Here is a 19,805-nt window from a genome sequence, read left to right as displayed (position 1 = left end):
GATGAAGAATGTGGATTTAGATCCGGTACGTGGAGACCATCCCTCACTCCCCCATGTGACCCTGGAGAAGCGACTTAACTTCTGCCTCTCTCACTTTTTTTGTAAAAGTGGGACAGTAGGATACCTTCCTCTGGAGGCTGTTCTAAGGACAAGCAAATGAATGTAAAATCCTTAGAGAACACCAAACGTTTAGTAGTGCTGAGTCATTTGATCTACTATTAATATACAAGAAGAGTCACTGCAGTATTATTTATATCAAAACTTGCAAACAACTTAAATATCCAGATTTGGAGGAACAGTCAAATCATTTACAATACATGCATAGACTGGAATGTGACACAGTCATTTAAGAAAATCATGCAGAATAGTGATGCCAAGAGCAGCTCACACTGTAATGATAAAAAGAAATGAAAAGAAGCTGGACACAAAAGCAAATGGGCAATAGAACTGCAAATCTGAAAAAGAAAAACACACAACTATATGCATAGAAATGCAAATTTAAAAGACTATAGGAAGGAAACACAAGAACACAGGCCTGACTTTCAGGTGATTTTTTTCTCTGATACTTTTCAATACATTCTTAGTTCCACCAAAGGGGTATTCATTTTATAAACAGAAAATAATGGTAATGGTGGGCTTTTAATTTTCTTGGTTTTGCATTTTAATTTCAGGTCCTGAGTGTTAAATGTGAATGGCCACCATGTCTATAAAGAAGAGCACTTGCTTTGGGGCGCCTGGGTTTAAGTCAGTTTAAGCTTCTGACTCTAGGTTTCAGTTCAGGTCATGCATGATCTCAGGTTCCTGGATTCAAGCCCAGCATGGGGCTCTGCACTCAGCGGGAGCTCAATCTGCTTTGAGATTCTTCCTCTCACTCTGCCCCCTCCCACTCATGCTCCCACTCACTCTCTCTAAAAAATAAATAAATCCTTAAAAAAAAAAAAAAGAATAGCACTTGCTTCAAGGTAGAGACATAAGGATACACAGGGATCAACATGAAGCTCCCAGGGCTGGCTGTCAGAGCACTATTTCTATAGCAAATAAAAGTATTTTTTTTTCTTCTAAGTCAGAGTTCCCACCAAAAAGTCTCAACTTATTTAATCAAAAATAATCAAAGTGGCAGTATGAAGCTGCCATTCACTAGGCACTGCTAATGTGCCCAGGATCTGTGTTAAGTAGCCCAAAAGCATAACTTTGTTTGATCTTCACACAGCCTATTTGTTTTTCCTATTTGATGAGAAAATTGAGGCTCGCAGAGTGATTTTTACTTAAGTCAAAGCTCAGTAAGTGACCAAGGCAGGCACCGAACCCAGGCTAAATTCACCCTCTTACCTACTAAACTACAACCCTCCCCCCCTGAATCAAAATAGCACAAATGTTTTAGAGACAAGCAAATGTGGGGGATTGTCAGGTCTAAAGCAGAAATAACATGTAAAAATTTTGTTTGGGCAATTAATTGCGAGAGAAACTAAAGTAGGAAGTGGTCTTTTATGGCAAAGTAATAATCATTAAAACCGAAAGGTAGGCAAAACAAAGGTTAGAAATAAAGAACTCTTCAGACTGCAATTCTTTCCCATAACCCTGGGCCAATGTGGCACGAATGTGGGATGTTACAACATTCCCATGTTCTAAAGCAAGAATGTAAGATGTAGTGTTTAGCGGGCAAAAAGGAATAAAGTTGGAAGCCATCTTGGAAATCCAAAATGATAGATTTCCATTCATCCTGCTGACAATATGAAATTTCAGGGAGCTCTTACTGGTCAAGACATTCATTATAATTATAGTAATATTCCAATAGAGGCAAGGAAAACCTCCAACTTCATCTGAACCATTCACTCCATTTAGATTTTCAACTCCACATTTTGGCAAGCATGGCTTAAATTTTTCATAGTTGCTTAGTTGAACTACGATGTGCCTTGGAATGACTTTTGGCCATTAGTGAATGTATCACACAGTCCCAAGCCATCCTCTGAGGCTGCACACTTAGGGGCACGTCCATTGAAGACACAAAATTATAAGATGAAAACTATCACCCGAACCCTATCCTGCCCCTACTAACTCTCTTGCTGGTTAATTAAAGAAAATAAAGTATTTACAGAACAACTGAGTCAACTTCACTCTTTGAGAGCTGGAGTCATTAATGCCAGTTCCCTGAAGGGACCTCTGTGTCTTTGGGCAACACACAGCAGAAACCAGAGGCACTTACCCGAACTGCTTCAGACTTTTTGTGAAACATCTCTTCCATGTTCTTTGCCAGCTTTTTCACCAGTTGGAGGCCATCAATTTCTTCTATGGCAACATCTTTCTCATATTCTTTGTATTTCTGTAAGGAGGGAGGGCAGCAAGAAAAGCATAAAACACCACACCTATGATTTCAGAACATATCTACTTACAAGGAATAAATAGGACTGCCTCTCTTAGATTTGAGATTTTGGATTCTATTTCAAAATTATTAAACCAGCCAAGGAGAAATGTGAAAAATTGGCGCTGGCTCTCTTAGAAACTTAACTAGCACCCAGGAAAAGGAAGAAACCCTAAAGCAATCAAACTCTTTATCATCCATCCTCTTCAGCTCTTGAAATCAACACTCTATACTTTTAACTTGACCACACTCAGCCGTTCTTCTGGAGGACTGCCCTAGATTCATTAGCTATCCCACTGCCAACGCCACTAGAAACTGACTATTCCAAATATGTCATAAAATAAAAATGAAGAAATTTAACTCTTGTGGTTTTTTTTCTTTGACCATCGCTAACTTAATTTTTTCATGGCCAAAGACTGCGGACTTAGGGAAAAATAGTTTCAAGGTGATGACTGTAATGTAGAACTACAGCAGAGTAGGCAATCTATAATCCTTGGGCCAAATCCAATCCATCACCTATTTTTATAAATAAAGTTTTATTGGGACAAAACCACACCCATTTGTTTATATATTCAATCAAGTTTAGTAGTCACAACAGAGACCAGATGACCTACAAAGACTAAAATATTTACTCTTTTTTACAGAAAAAGTTTGCCAACTCCTAAACTGGAATGGGAATTGAAGAAAATCACATGGCAGAGCAACTTATAAACATTTTATAATGAGAGAGTCTTTGGTATAGATTTTGGTATTTCAGTTCAATCCACTAAATGTTCATCAATGTACCCTCAATGAGTTCACACAAAAGAGAATGCACAGTAAGTACAAAAACCATAAAAACAAATACTTTAGATAATATTTCATAAGGTGTTTATCTGTTCATAGAGATTGATCTGACTCATAACTTACTCAAATCCTTTTTTTTTGAAAGCTATCACACCTTCTTGACTTGGCTATTTCAACCAGCAATTCTCAAAGTGACCCAAGAACCCCTGAGGGTTCCCTGAGGCCCTTTCAGGGTCCCCATCAAGTCTTCTTTTTCCCCAACTGCGTATCTATGTAAAGCCGTATTTTCTTCATAAATCTCAAAAAAACCACAACACTGAACACAGAAGCAGATAGGAGGATCCACTTGTCTTCTCTTTAACCATCAAAAAGAATTTGCAAAAAAAAGTGCCACTCCTCTTTCTTTTGTTTAGTAAAATATAGTTATTTTTTCATGAAATATGTATTTATGTTAACATGTAATGTGTTTTTATGCTTGAATTCATTAATTTTTAAATGCCTCAGGTTTTTTTTAAAAGGTTTTATTTATTTATTCATGAGAGACACAGAGAGAGAGGCAGAGACACATGCAGAGGGAGAAGCAGGCTCCCTGCGTGGAGCCTGATGCGGGACTCAATCCTAGGACTCCAGGATTACAACCTGAGCCAAAGGCAGACGCTCAACCACTGAGCCACCCAGGGACCCCCCAAAAGCTTGGTTTAACTAAAGATTTAATTTTGTTTCCACTGGAAAGAAATATGTTTATTAATAAATACCTCCCAAAGGTAGTTTGAAATACTTTCAATGTCAACAGAAATCCGTTACATTCATGTAGCTAATACAAGGCTGGGGAACTAAAAATACCGGGGCTTTATATTTACCCTTATGTGTTAGGAGAACCCGAACCACTCACTAAGCCCGCACCCTAACCTCCTACTTAGAAAAAACAAGGGGCTCCACTTCTTACATAGGCTCTAGAGACCTTGAGAGTCATTTTTGAAGTGGAAGATACAGTGGCTTTTTAATGGAAAGATAATTTTTACAATAAAATTTGTATTTTCTCCCTATTTGCCCCTCTTTACTTCAAAAAGTGTAAAGTGAGAGGAAGCTGTTTTCCCTTACCCAAAGGAAGGGTGTGTGTGTGTGTGTGTGTGTGTGTGTGTGTGTGCATATGTGAAACAAGGCACTTTCCTTCCTAGTTCAGATTTCCAAGTCTGTTGAGAAAATAGTAGTGGATGTCTTAAAAAGAGTAGAGTTTGAGGACAGAGAGAATGACCCTATGTGAATGAATATAAGAGAGAATCCTTCTGATCCCTGAGATTAAAATGAAATCCCTGGAGTCTGAGTACATCTGATTAGAGTCCCCAGAGCCCAGTACGTGATGCTGACAGAGCAGAAGCAAGAAGGGCAGGAAAGGACCCCCAGACTGGGCACTGGGGTTTCTGAAATGTCAGGCCTAAGAGTTTGGTATTTCTGAGAATTAAGGTGAGCCTAAAGGAAACATACTAATGTAATTCTAGACTGTCTGAGTCTGGACCAAGACAGACATCCATCTGCTACATTATCTGTAAGATGCTCTGAGCTGCTCTGCATTGTTCTGTAACAGACTATGGGTGCTAAGTGACACACTTCTCCTTGCTCCCTGAAAATACCCATAAAAATCTTAACACGTTTGTCTTGAGAGTCTCTCTTGCATCTCACCTGGAAAGTGATTCCACCTTCTAGCTTCCCCTTCCTCCTTGACAATGCTGTACTGGTTCTCTAAGATGATGAGGCTGTACCCTTCCTTTGAGCTCCAGAGCACTCTGTGCTCATCTCTCCTGGCCCTGTGGATTGTGTGGCCTGGGGGGGCAAGCCCACAAGCCCACAGCAGACACTCATAGGACTTCTCTGAATGAAGCCTGTTGTAAAACAATTTCAATGTTACAGTACAAGGCAGATTCAAGTAGGGATGCAACTGCAGTGTTCTATGTTCCTATAATGGTGACCTCTCCACCCCTTGAGAGGTTGATTGGATTGGACTAAGATGCAGGCTCTAGCCAGCCCAACCCTGGCTCAAGCTAACAGCGTCCTCTTGTGTATGAATAAAACTTCAATGACAATCACTGGAAATGTTCCCTAAGTTGGAATGCAAGCCAATGCCTTTGGAGCCAAAAATCCTGGGGTTCTCTGCTGCCTTCCAGATGTGTTCCAAAAGCCAGCAGCTGAGGCCAGCCTATACTCAAGGCTGATTCATTACCAAAACTCCAAAGTTCAAGAAGTGAGTAAAACAAAACAAAATTGCCAGTCTAATATTTACAGAGTCAATATAATAAATCTTAAGTAATTCTGTAATAAAAGGTGATCTAGAGGCATAAGATAAAGAAAAAGAAAATGCATTTCACAATTAGCCTTTACCTGAATCTTTTGTTTTTTAGATAGGGCTCCATTATTCTGGTCATATCTGTTCCTGGGATATGTTTTTCTCCCAAAAGACCTCGAGAAAGGAATCAATTTATTTAACTATAATCATCCCTCAAGTTTTTAATGAGATCTTCCTGCATCCTTTCTTCCTCTGAGTCTGCTCTGTGAAAATGAGCCAGCGGCTTCATGGAAGGCTATCAGTCTCCCAGGACTACTTGTGCCTGGTGACCTAGCTAACCAATCTCAATACAAAGCTCTTGGCCAAACTAAGGACTCCAGATCTGGGACAAATGTAACCATTCACTGGTTCCATTCCTCTGCCAGCCTAAGTCTTCTCCCTTCAGGGACATGTGACAATGGGTACTCCTTGCCAATGAGGACTGCACTACTTTCTCCCCACCCTGGGGTAGTTACTCTATAAGCAAAAAGAAAAAAAAATTCTTTCTTTCCAAGATGTGTTAATGTCCATTGGAATCAGGTCAAACAGCTTAATGCCTTACTCTTACCAGGAAACATTACACTTTGCTGCAATCAAAGGATTTTGAAGAACAGAGAGAGAGTAACACAGTGATAGCCATTCACCAATTGCAAGCCCTTAGTGCAATGGTATAGTCATATGTATCAGAACCTTTAAAAATGTGCCTACTGTGCAAAACCAAGCAATTTGACATCCAGCAACCAAACAGAGGAAGCTACAACAGTACTGCAGAATTCCACAAATCCATCCCTAATTGTGTAAAAGAATGTAGGAAACATGCACACAGAGTATGTTATAATACCTTACAGATAGTAATCAGTAACTTTTTGTTTTAAATTGCTAATCTGCCGTATACACCCATACACACGAACCCCCCTGCTAGAAGGATATATGCCAAATGTTCACAGCTGGCTGTATGATCACCGAGGATTTTTTTCTTTCTTTTCTTGCTTACCTGTATTTTCTCTAATTTTTACAATGAAAATACTATTTTGGAAATTAGAAAATATAAAAGTTGTAGTTATATGCGAATAGCATATGGGCACCTAATAAACAGATTTCTTTAGGGAAATGTGGTCCCAATTAGAATCTGTGTAATTAAGCAGCATGTCTTCATTAGTGGAGCCTAAGGAAGTCAGTAAAATGAGTCCTCCGTGTATCACGGGCTCAGCACGGTGCCAGAAACTCTTCACATATTAATTTGTCTAATCTTCACAGCCACTCTGATAGGTAGGTATCATCCCCAAGTTGCAGATGGGGAACTGAGGCACAGAGAGGTTTAGTCAGTAATTGGAAGTTGAATGGCTAGAGTAAGTTTTAAACCTATTAAGGTTCTAATTGCTTGGTCTTATTGAACTTGGCGGTAGGGGGTAAGGGACCAACAGTCCAAATATTTGCAAACTTATTTCAGAGGGCCCATTTCACTGCCTTTGTAACGCTGTCTCATTACTCTTGTAGCCAATGGTGGCTTGGACTCACCAAGAGAGTCAAACACCAAAAACCGAAGATGTCACCTGTTTAACCAAGGCTGTAGCAGCTCACAAGGCTGCACCAAGTGAGCAAAAGCCACTCAGTCTGATATCACAGCAGTGGACTCTGACCCTCCAAGGGCCACTGAGGGGGTGAGCTTGGAGCCTGGCCTCAAAGGAGCAGACTAGCTCTTGAGAATAAAAATATCTGGAAAGAGAAGAGCAAGCCCATTTTGAAAGGAGCTGTGGAGCCCTAATCATAAATTACTCCTGGGCAGCCCAGGTAGCTCAGCAGTTTAGCGCCACCTTCAGCCCAGGGCATGATCCTGGAGACCCGGGATTGAGTCCCAAATCGGGCGGGCTCCCTGCATGGAGCCTGCTTCTCCCTCTGCCTGTGTCTCTGCCTCTCTCTCTCTGTGTCTCTCAAGAATAAATAATAAATGAAATCTTTAAAAAAATAAATAAGTAAAAAATAAATTACTCTCTGGTGGTGTTTGGGCTACAAAATGTCTTTTGTTCTCCAAGGTACCAAGAAAGACCTGGAGACAAATCACCCCAAACTCTTTTTCCTCCAGGACTTGCCTCCCCACACAGCTGGGCAGGCAGTGATGCTTTATTTCCTATAGCTCCAAGGACTGCACTAGCAATTACATCTGCTTCATAAAAAAGCAGCAGCCTTTCAACTAGGAAAAGGAATTAGGAAAGTATCAGCAGGTCCCTGTAAATACACAGAGGAAAGCAGAGGAAAAGACAAACAGAAGAAATACCATGCCACCTCATTAAAGATTCAGGCCAATCAGGATTTGACTGTCTCCAGCACATCTCATTTGTTCTGCAAACTTCTATTCTGTGTCTCTGCTCTGCCAGCCAGGGTACTACACACAAGCACAATAAGGAGTCGAGCCAAGTTGAAGAAAGCTGGCAGTCTATGGGTCAGGAATGTTCTAATGAGTAAACAGGCTAAGAAGGTACAACATCACGATAAGTACCCTGATTGGGTGGTCAAGGCAGCGACTCTCTTCTTGCTAGACCCTTACTGGATGACAAGGCTGGCAAGGTGGGAGATGAAACAGGCAGGAAGCATCCCAGGCAGAGGGAGCAGCAGGGACAGAGGTCCAGGGACAAGAGGCTGTCTGGGGCTCCTGGTCCACTTTACTGGTGCATGGATGGCCAAGGTGGGGACTCTGCTGAGATGAGGCCAAAGAAGTAAGCAGGGCCAGGCCATCAAGGGAGAGTGCCAGGATTAAGATTTTGGACCTTATCCTGATTTGGGTAGGCAGGCAAGATGTGGAGGTGGGTGGGTTATGGAGCTAGGCAACAGCCAGAGCCCAGGAGGGTTCAAGGGTGGGGGGCTCAGCAATCCCTTGTGTGCTTTTAAAACACCTCAGTATGCAGAAAGGGTAGGAGAGAAGTAAAACTAGATAGAGAAAAGGATTTGAGGGACCTGAGTGGTCAGGGTGTGGGAGACAGCGTGGCAGAAAGGCCATAAGGCCCAGAGGAATGGGAGGGAGGTGGCCTCCCTGTTAGACATCCAGAGGGCTGACGGGTGGACACGGCAGCAGTCTGGGCTAGCTGGCCACGTGACCTTAAGGAAATCACTGAACCTCCTGGGCCTCAGTGGCCTGAGTCAGAGCATCAGGGATCATGAGGCCTCTCTTCCAGGGCTTCAGACTGGGAGGACGTCCGTTACAGGCCCCAGCCCCATGCCTACACCTAATGCCCACCACAAATCCTCAGGCTCCCCTGCTTCTCCCTCTTGGCATTTCTGCTACAGAGGCTTCCCGGGACTGTTGTATCTTCCTACTAACGCCTTCTGGAACTGAAGCTCTTCATGTAAAAGACAAATTCCGACAGGTTGGTTAGCTATACCGGTGCTCTTTGGCTGGCCACCCCCAGCCCCGGGGCGTCCTCCGGGTTTGAGGCAGCAGCCAGAGAGAGAGAGATGCGAACACCACAGCCCGGACCAGGTGGAGGCAGAGCACAGCCCTTCCCAGGGACACGTCTCTGCATTCCTGACCCAGAAGGAGGGCACGCCTGAGACGGTTTCTTCCCTCCGTCACAAGAGAACATCTGAAGCTCCCATTCCTTCTGTTAGCAGCATCAGCACTTGGCAAGGAGTCCTGTGATGCGCCAGGAACATTTATCATTGGAGAAGGGAGACACAGAAATGCATTATTTCTGCAGCATCTATTTTGCCAGATCATTTCACACAAACACCAGGAAGAGAAAAGCACTACTTCACTGTCAGAACGCTTAATGTCGTTCATACATTTGGGTCATTTTTTTTTTTTCTATGCGGTGACCGCGTATCTAGAAGTGAGTCACCTGGAACAGCCCCCACGGGGGGGCTCTGGTCAGGAGACTTCTGACCAATCACAGTTAATTGGGATAAAAGCCAAGCGCAGGAAAAGGGGCTCTGAGCACCCCCGCAGCCACACCATCAATGAAGTGCCTCCTGCCGAAGATGGAGAGGGGGATCGCCCTTAGCCAAAGAGCTGGTGCATCCGAACATGGTCTCGTGGCCAAATTTTCTCAGCAAAAACTGAAATCACATCTCTAGATTCTGCATAATTAAATCACTAGATGAAGACTGGCAGAAGGTCCAGGGGAGGAGATGGCAAAGCAAGGACCTGCCCATCCCCAAGTGAGAATCTGGGGAACTTGCCTCAAAGCCCATGACTTGAGAGAAATTGTGAGAAGTTGGCTTGCTTCTCCATCCCTCCCCCTAAGCTTCCAGCACTTCCCTTGAAATCCCTTGACCCAGATCCCCCAACAAACCTTGTCACTGGGAAACCCCGGAGACAGGCTAAGCTCAGAACCCCTAAAGGTGGCTTGTTAGCATAAGAGCTGACGACACTTCATGTTTCTACCTTAAGGTTCAATTTTCGATCTTATTCTCGTTCCTTCAAGCTCTGAAACAGTCGCAGCACAGAAGCTAAATTCATTAAACCAACCATTTAAATAAGGATCACACCAACACACACACAAAAAAAGAACCTAAACTGAACCTACTGCTATTTTCATTCATTCAACAAATATTTAGAAATAGCCTACCACGTGCCAGGCGGGTGGAGGGAGTGGAGGACTACTGACAAATGCATGTGTTCCCATGGAGTATAGGGAAGCCACGTTTTGGTCCATTTTATTAAAAGTAAGTAATAAACAAGTTGGAACAGAGCTGCATGGATCATTTCAATATAAACTTGAGCCCCGATATCCCACCTAGCCATTCTGTGTAGGTCTTCTTCCAAGGCCACACCTGTCTGCCGGTGCAGGTAGATCACATCTGCCATAGGTGGGAGGATATTGTGTGTCTTCTACTGAGTGTATCACACTCTATAAAGCACAGACATACATTTCTCCTTGAGTAAGGAGGGATGAGTACCAGGAATTATGGTCAAACCAACAGTCCTATAAACAATGAAAACTTGGCCAGGAATAGGAAGGACATCATAGTCACCAGAGAGGTAAAAGGTCCCAGGGAAGGATATAAAACAATGGATTTGCTAAAGGTTGTAGAGAAGGGGATGATGGTATCACATGTATAATTCCTTGCCTCCTGGGAAATGAAGTCTATGAAGTATGCTACTAACGTACTGAGATGGTCATGAGCCACCACAAGGTGGCTGATAAACAGAGGCAGGACACCTGTGCCCAAGGCTTGATGGACAGTGGGAACAAGGGTAGGTTGGGGAGAAGGGGAAGAAAGGGAGGGAAAAGTCTCTTTAGATGTATGTAAACTCATCAGATACCCCTCCAATGGGGAGAAAGTGATATAATTCCTGCTGTCTCCTCTGTCTTATTTCTAGCAAAGGTGGCTGACCATGATGGGATGAATGGGAAAGAATTTACATGGATTCTGCTGGGATGCTACTGATTTGGAATCTGGTAGCAGTATCCTACTTGGCTTAGAATCACTGGCTGAGGTTCAAGACACAGGAAGGTGAACAACATGCTTCCCACTTGCTAGGCAGTCTGGCAAGGTGCTAAGACCAGGGAATTCTCGGCCAGGTACACTAAGTTCAAGCATCACCACGCACTAGCTATGTGACAAGTTGCTCAGCCTCCATCAGCCTCTTTTCCTTCCTTAGTAAAGGGGATGACATCAGCTCTCACAGTGTGCTTAGGATGATCAAGTGGGGTCAAACGGATAAGCTACCCCGCAAAATGTTGGACACGGAGCAATGCACTCCAAAAATGGTGATGGTCTTGGTGGAGGTGGTGGTAAATTCTGACATTTGTTCTATAACTTCTGAGAATGGTCATTCTCTTGTCTCAACAATAAGAAAGAACCCTGAACCAATGTTCACAGTGTAACTGATGAACTAGCCCTTGATGCTGCTCTGGGCAGTGCATTTTTAAAATACATTCCCACAGCACCAAGGGGCCTTCAACAGTAACTCTTTGAGGAACATCTCCCTGCTAGCAGGAGCCAGGTGCTAGAAGTCTCTATTTGTATAGTGTAAATGACAGTTTTTAGATATGGTACTAAAGGTGTTGTAATAAAAACTAATCATCTACAATTTTTGGATTCTCTACTTATAGGCAGTGTCATTTTCTTATTATGACATAAAAATGTACTTAGTATTCCTCTCGACTCAATTATTGCATACAGAAGTGTCACTTCAAAATACAACACTCCAAAGCAATTATGTTTCTAAGTAAATATATTTCCAAATCCTTTAAGCTGATGTTAGGAATGCTTCTCCTTAACCATAACAACGAACCTAACTGAATTCACAGAACTCTAGGTCACAGAAGAATATTTTTCTATTTGAAAATGGAAAGTGCCATTTTGTACAAATAATTCTGTTTCACTCAGGCATTCCAATCAAAGGTCTCCAAGGTTCAAAAGCCACCCACTATAACTACAGTGCTCTTCCCGATATCTAGTTAGGTGGGGAAAATCCTCACAGAGCGCGGTTTTTCTCTGTCAAAGCCATTGGTACGAGAGACAATTTGCAGGAGAAGGAGAGACCCTGTTTAGCAGTAACAGAAGGAGCCCTACGGAGTAACAGAAGATGCGGCACTGCATTACAACCCAAAAGACAAACAGAGAGCTGGCATGGAGCAGCTGGGCTCCAACCTCCATTTCTCCAACCAAGTGGAGGCCACTTTGCAGAACCTAGAAGATCACCTGCAAGCCATTCCTAGCTCTCTGGGGAGAAGAGCATGGGTATGGACCACCACTGAAGGCAGTAGAGTTTGTTCAACATGGGGAGGAGGGCGTGGTCAGGTCTAAATTATTTCTCCAAGTGCCTTCTGGTACTCACCTGGAAGGAGCACTACCACAAGAATTACCGAGGACTCTGGCCCTCATGTCCCTGGAGTCCTTTTTCCCAGCTAGTTGTCTGGAGTGCCCTCCTAAATCAGAGTTCTGAGGACACTACTCTTCAGAGCAGCTGGCTCTGCAGTGGGTGGTCTCTGACAGATTTCTAGTACTTTCAGATTGTCAGGTCCTGAATTAAAAAACGGATATCTCTCCTCTCCCTGTTTTACTCTCTGTACTCCCTCTTTTTCAAACTTGGTAAGTCTCATAAGCTTTTACTGTTCAACACAGTCAACTGGACAAATGCTACTGATAAATTTTAGCTCTGCGGAGATAAAGTTGAGTGTGAATGTTGTATTCAATTCCTGTTTTGTATGAGGGAAATTCAGTCAAAGGCAAGCTACTAAACCAGCTGCTGATACAATCATCCTTGCTCTAGCATGATGGCATAACGTACTGCTTTAAAACAGGGAAACTCATCTGCCTACTGAATAAAATCAAATGGTCTCAATGCTTCTTTAAAAAAAAAATCCAATTCCTGGGTATTTTCTGGATTACTGCATGGGATCTGAGGCTCTGAAATGCACATTTTTATACTGTACATACATCCTCACAACACTAAAAGCCAGAATAATGACTACAGGTCCACATGTGTTAAAGAGGGAAGATCTCATTGTATGCATTTACAAGTGTGTTTTAAGTACGCCAGCAAATTTAAATACAGCCAAACTGCAAATAATAAAACATTACTTTACAAAGCCTGGACTACTTGAAATAGATGATTTTCTCCAGCCTATTCTTTGCAAACACATTTTTCTGATGTTCCAATTTGAAATAACTCATCCTTTCTTGCTCCCCAAGAATCAGAGGGAATAGCAACAATGACAAAAATAATAATAATGATTTATTTTTAATAATAGCAACCAGCACTTATTGAGCTTTAGGTCAGATAGCTATTGTTTCCTCCCATTTTACAGGTTAGGGACTGAGGCACAGAGAGATTAAGTCAAGTTACCAAGGTTGTACTACCAGTAAGTGGTTTTATTAGTTATGGGGATAGTACCTACTATAATAAAAATATCCCAAAATCTCAGTGGCTTAACACAATAGATGTTTATTTCTCATTCATATAACTACCCCATCCTTGTCTTCAGCCTTCCACATAGAAATTCAGGAAACCAGGATGCTCCCCTTGTGTGCCTCTGCTCTCCCCCTCAGGCCCTGGAGTCTGTGGCATTCGGCCAACAGACAGGGAGAGAGGGTGTGGAGGAGATGCACCTGCTAACCCACTCCCCAGCCTGAAAGCGACACGCAGCAGCTCTGCTCACATTCCACTGGCACTTACTAGCCACATGGCCCAACCCAATGTATCAGAGTCCAGGAAACGGAAGCAGGGGCTGGGGAGCCATATCCAGGCTCTAAGGCAACACCGTGGAAATGGATGCTTAAGTCATCGGGGACCTGTGAGCCGTCCGTGTTTCTGTCACAGAGCCAGGATTCGAACCAAGGCAGCATGGCCCCGGAGTCTATACTCTCAACCACCACACTTCAGTTTAAAAGCTTGTCATAAACCGTAGGTAGATGAAACCTCCGATTAAAACTTGGCTGGGCACCATCTGCAAGATGGATCATTTAGAGCTGGCACAATCAAGTCACAATCTACAGAAAGGATAATATGATCCAATCACTCGTATGTGTAATTACGGTCAGGCTCAGATGTTAGAGACCAAGATATTCCAACACAGAGAGGAACACATTATAAACAATTCTTAGACCTTCTGTCCGATTTCCCTAATCCCAGCTCAAATAAAACTGCTATTTGAATAACATCAGTGACCTTCTCCAGCATACGATATTAGTTGCCCAGGCGCCACAAAAGTTAATTGGCTTAACTAAAGTCTCTTTAATTCTATATCCAAGATGTCCTGGAAATCGAAGGCGATCAATGAATGAGTCTGCAAGATCCATAACAAGCTTAGAGCTAATACTATTTGCAGCTGCTCAAGTGGGTTCTGTACTTACAGAGCCAAAAGCTGGAATGAGGGTTAGGACCCTGCATCTGAATGAACGTTTAACTCCATCCACTCCAAACTAAACGCAGACGCCCTGGTTTATGGCACAGCCGGCCCCTAGCTTTTCACTGGGGAATATAGACAACTGCGGTGGGATCACGCCCCACAGTTATGAACCTGCCCTCCATTCTGCTAAAAAGGAAGAGCCGAAAACTCAATCTCCCTTGCACAAAGGTTGGGGAGATTTGTTCCCTACTATTGACATCAGAGGCTAAGAGAAAATGGTCCACAGTATCAGCATCCTCCATGCAAACATCTCCTTGACTCACATTTGCAGGAGTTTGCAGCAGGTGACACCCCATTTTATCCACCATTAACAGTGTCAAAAAAATGAAACTCATAGCAGAGCCACCCGATGCTAAGATGCAAAACATAATCAGAGCCTTCTAGGAGTTCAGCTGTCCCTAACCCTAGAATCCAGTGATTTTCTGACATACTTCACCAAGCCCAGCGCAGAGCACTTCTCCCCAGTATCCTGAAGCTCACACTGCTAGAATCCAACAGGAACTTAGGAACAATCCATTTCAGAAGCCACCAACTCAAACACTTCCAGAGGCCAGACAGGTTGTATGAGGTGAGGGGATGAAGCCAGGCTGGAGCCTGCAGCAAAGAGCAGAGCTTCTGTCCCATCCTTAAACGGTGGCTACTTTTCTGCTTCTGATGATCTTTGTGGGATGAGGGGCACCTTATGGGTCCCAATGTTCCATTTGTTAAGAGAAGTCAGAAATCTATTTTCTTGTGAAATCTGCCGCTGAGCCCATTTCTCTGAGCACTCTGGGACCCAGATACAAACTGTGTCTAAACGTCTTCCTCATACATCTTCACACGAGGAGTCCAAGACAGAATAACAAGGGCTCACATCTCCCACAGGCAGAGATGTGCTGGAGGGTCTGAATGGTTTCCTGGCATCTACCACCAACTGCTGAAGCAGCCACCACTATGATCTTTACTGTGATACGAGAGGGATGCACCAAGAGGGCAGCCCAGGCCAGTAAGGGACAGGTGTCCACCTCCTGTTTTACCAGCGTCCCAGCCAGGGGGGACAGAGCTAGGGTCCTCCTCACCATCTGGGTCCACTGGGGCTCAGAACTTGAGGGTGGCTTCCCCAAGAGACCCCCCACTGACTTATGGCCAGAAGCACTAGATTCCTCGGGCATTTGGAGTTGCTAGGCTTGGAAATATGGCCCTGAAACTGAGGAAACTAGACAGGCTGAGAGAAGCCCACACATTACTCCCGAAATAGGGTTTTTTCTGGGGTGGTTTGAAGAATTCTAGAGTCCTAGGGAATGTTAACTAAGGTTTCTCTCTCTCTCTCTCTCTCTTTCGCACACACACACACACACACCCTTCTCTCTCTCCTTCTCTCTCTCTCACACACACACACACAAAATCGCTATGCAACCAATATTTTTTCTCCTAAGATGTGTTTAGGAAAATATAAGGAAATTAACCAATACATCTTATTCTTATCATCATACTGTGATGTGCCTTTTAGATGGGAATTTGGGATGGTGTGGGGGAATGGCTGCTCTGGCATCTGGTGAATCCCACTGACCCCTTCTCAGAATGATACTTTTTTTTTTTTTTAAGATTTTTAAATTTATTTATTTGAGAGGGAGAGAAAGAGAGAGAGCAAGGGGTGGGGGGAGGAGCAGAGGAAGAAGGAGAAGCAGCCTCTCCCCTGAGCAGCGAGCCTGACATGGGGCTCAATACCAAGACCCCAGGATCATGACCTGAGCTGAAGGCAAACACCTAACTGACTGAGCCACCCAGGGGCCCTAGAATGATAATTTTAAATGAAAAAAATAAAACACACAGGAAGGAAATCGGTTATACTGAAATTCAGTTTTCAAAATGTTTACAACATAAATTTGCGGTACGGTAATGTTGGTGTTTCTTCATCAGTGCCTTTAAATGACAAGATCTCGTAGTGAGCTGTAGCCGCCGTATCACCTGTGCCAAGGATTGACTGGCAACAGCAAGGAGCTATCTGCATCACGTGTGGTATGATATGAAGATATCTGTGATTTCTGTCAGTGACAAAGTCACAGACACCATTACGGCTTGTTACCTACCTTTGTAAGATAAAGTAATACGTTTCGGTTAGAATTTAGTGAGAATAAAAGATGTCTCTTTTTCCCACCTAAGTTCAGAGCCCCCTGCATTCTCTTCAAGGCATGCACACAGGTTTAGCACTCCTACACACTTCCCAAGAACAGCAAGAGGTCCCAGAAAAAGTCAGCTGATGTACGAATGGTGAAAGGACATCCGCCTGTTCCCTGCCTGTCTCTGTCACATGGACCACCTGGTCATTAGCACATATTCATAATCCGATGTAAGATTTCTTTCTCTATATTAAACATATACATCAAATTGTGGACATTTCCAGCAATAATTAATTCTCCCAGATGGCTCTGCTGTCTAAGTAAGTGAAGATTATAGTTTATGAGTTTCTCTGGGTACTCTGTCAATAAATGATGATTTCTCAAATGGATCAGGGAAGGGTAAACATTAAACTGGAAACAATATTTATCTCAGGCCATGGTATTAGAGCAGAATTGATGGGAACGATCATTTTCTTTCCTATATAAAACTAGGTTATTAGAATTCTTCACAAAGACCATACATTCATGTATTATTTGTGTGATTAAAAATATATAAAGTGTCAAGTTCAAAGAAATTTAGTAATCGCTGACATAAAAGTATAATAAATGCCTCATAACATGCAAAGAGAAATATGACTACCTCAGACGGCTACACTCGAGACATGAATTAAACAGCCCACTGAAGAAGCTCAGCCTTTCTCTACAGCTACTACATGCCTGTGTCAAAAATATTTCACCCAATGTCTGCTATTATAGAAACCTGCTCATAAAATAATGCTAAGTGAAGTGCATTATGTTTATAACTAAAGCCATGTCAAAACCCAAAGCAAAAGACAGTGCGAGGGACCACAGCAAAATTCTAACGTGGCTGGGGTATGGTGGCAGAATTTTGATTTAATTTTTCCAGTTTCCTGAATTTGTTATGTGATGCAACTTTTCAAATGGGAAGAAGTGGGGCACCTGGGTGGCTCAGTGGTTGAGCATCTGCCTTTGGTTCAGGTTGTGATCATAGGGTCCTGAGATCAAGCCCTGCATCAGGCTCCTCACAGGGAGCCTGCTTCTCCCTCTGTCTGTGTCTTTGCCTCTTTCTGTGTATCTCTCATGAATAAATAGGAAAAATCCTTAAGGGCAGCCCCGGTGGCTCAGCGGTTTAGTGCCACCTTTGGCCCAGGGCAGGATTCTGGAGACCTGGGATTGAGTCCCACGTCGGGCTCCCTGCATGTAGCTTGCTTCTCCCTCTGCCTGTGTCTCTGCACCTCCCTCTCTCTCTCTCTCTCTCTCTCTCTCTCTCTCTCTCTCATGAATAAATAGATAAAATCTTTTTAAAAAATGGGAAGAAGCAAAGTCTAAAATGGTGAAAAATAGAAAGGTAAGGGTGGATTCAAGTCCAGGAAGGCTGACTCCAGAGCCCGTGTTCTGACATCCCCAAATCACTCTCCTAAGGTAAAATGAGATTTTTTTCTTATTATAAAAGCAAAATGGGGATCCCTGGGTGGCGCAGCGGTTTGGCGCCTGCCTTTGGCCCAGGGCGCGATCCTGGAGACCCGGGATCGAATCCCACATCAGGCTCCCGGTGCATGGAGCCTGCTTCTCCCTCCGCCTGTGTCTCTGCCTCTCTCTCTCTCTCTGTGACTATCATAAATAAAAAAAAAAAAAAAAAATTAAAAAAGCAAAATGTTCTCACTGCAGGTAGAACTGTCAGAAGGTAGATACAAGCAAATGTAAAACAAACAACAAAAAACCCTTAGTCCCACCTCCCCAAAATACCATGGTTTACCCTGTGGTTTATTATCCTCACAGATTTTTTTAATGTAAAATTATAATCGTTTCTTTATAATCAAAGTGAGATCATCCTATAGATGAGGACATGATATATTTCCTAATCATTCCTCCAAGAAGCTTAAGTACAAAGTAATTCATCCTTTGAAACACCAAAGTAAAGAAAGGGAGTGTTCACAGGTCTGACAACCCCAGGACCCTCACTGGATTACACTGGAACCCTTGGGGTGGAAATGGTCAAAATGACCAAATAGGGGCCTCTCACTAAAGAGGAGAGGTACATTTAGAGCAGCAGTACACTTAGGTTCTCAAGGGGAGGCCATTTTGTCCCTCAGGAACATCTGGTGGTATCTGGAGACATTTGGGGTTTTCATACCTGAAAGGGGGTTAGAGGAAGAAACTGCTACTAGTACCCAGTGAGTACAGACTAGCTATGCACAGGATGGTCCCCACAAAGAATGAGCCACACAAATACGTCCGTGTGGAGATGTTGCTAAGGCCTAGGTTAGAGACTTGTTTTCAGTACTGAATGCATATAACACAAATCCTAATGACCATCAAGCCCAATCCCCCTCCAAAAGCTAAACTTCTGTCCAATATATCCTGGGCAAGAGAGGCCCCTGGACTCTTGTAAGGAGCCTCCTACAGCCACACTGCTGGGTAGGACTGAGCAATAGGAAACATTATCAACTTGAATTCTCTGCCCCACTAGACTACTGCCCTTAGAACCCAGTTTTGCCAACTACTCATACACAGCAAGTCTCATCCTGCCTTGACATATTGTAAGAGAGATGGGGAGGCCATACGGCAGAGGGGTAAGACCACGGACCGCCCAGATGGGAATCCCAACTCCACCATTTCTCCTCTACTTCCTCTCCATGGGCCCTTGGAGAAGATGTCACAGCTAGCCCCTGCTTCAGCCTCCTCATCTGAAAAAAAATGAGGGTTAGTAATAACAGTGCCTCATGGGATTGCTATGAACATGACAGGAGTTTCTTTTTTTAATATTTTATTTATTTATTCATGAGAGACAGAGAGAGAGAGGCAGAGACACAGGCAGAGGGAGAAGCAGGCTCCATGCAGGGAGCCTGACGTGGGACTCGATTCCAGAACTTCAGGATCACACCCTGAGCTGAAGACAGACGCTCAACTGCTGAGCCACCCAGGCGTCCTACAGTGTTAAAGCAATACTTGGCACTATCTGCTGCCTGTTATCACCTGTTTTTTCAAGGTAAACACACTCCCCATGATCCTTCAGGGAACAATGGGCTCTACACTCCTCTTGCCATCCTATTTGTCCCTATTCCTCTTCAAACCTGGAGACTGCATTTCTGACTGTACCCTTCAGGTGCACTGTCTTTTCTGCTCTACTCCATCAGTGCCATCATGGCACCTGGGATGACAATAGTTGTGGGGCAACCGCTAGCTTCACCACCTGTTATGGCCCCAAGTGGACACAGACCAGGAACACCAGAAAACAGGTGAGCTTCAAGGAACCTCCAGAGACAGGCAAGCTATTAGGTCAAGGCTTCTTGGAGGGAACTGCCCTTAGACAGGCTCTTATGATGAGGACCATGAATGGTGGGAAACTGACCAAGAGTGCCTGG

General features: G+C 43.6%; 1 protein-coding gene across 3 annotated transcripts in view; it reads right to left on the bottom strand.

Annotated features, from left to right (window-relative positions):
- The window catches only part of CACNA2D3 (calcium voltage-gated channel auxiliary subunit alpha2delta 3), an 833,484-nt gene that overhangs the window by 655,128 nt on the left and 158,551 nt on the right, over positions 1-19,805 (bottom strand). For all 3 annotated transcript variants that reach the window (XM_041762548.1, XM_041762549.1, XM_041762550.1), the window contains exon 3: positions 2,204-2,320. In XM_041762548.1, the coding sequence (XP_041618482.1) occupies positions 2,204-2,320 (117 nt within the window). The remainder of the gene's footprint in view (positions 1-2,203; positions 2,321-19,805) is intronic.

Source organism: Vulpes lagopus, chromosome 7 (genome assembly GCF_018345385.1).
Source record: "Vulpes lagopus strain Blue_001 chromosome 7, ASM1834538v1, whole genome shotgun sequence".
In the NCBI taxonomy this organism is placed as follows: domain Eukaryota; kingdom Metazoa; phylum Chordata; class Mammalia; order Carnivora; family Canidae; genus Vulpes; species Vulpes lagopus.
Note: the sequence above shows the minus strand (reverse complement) of the source record. Positions and strands in the feature narration are given on the sequence as shown.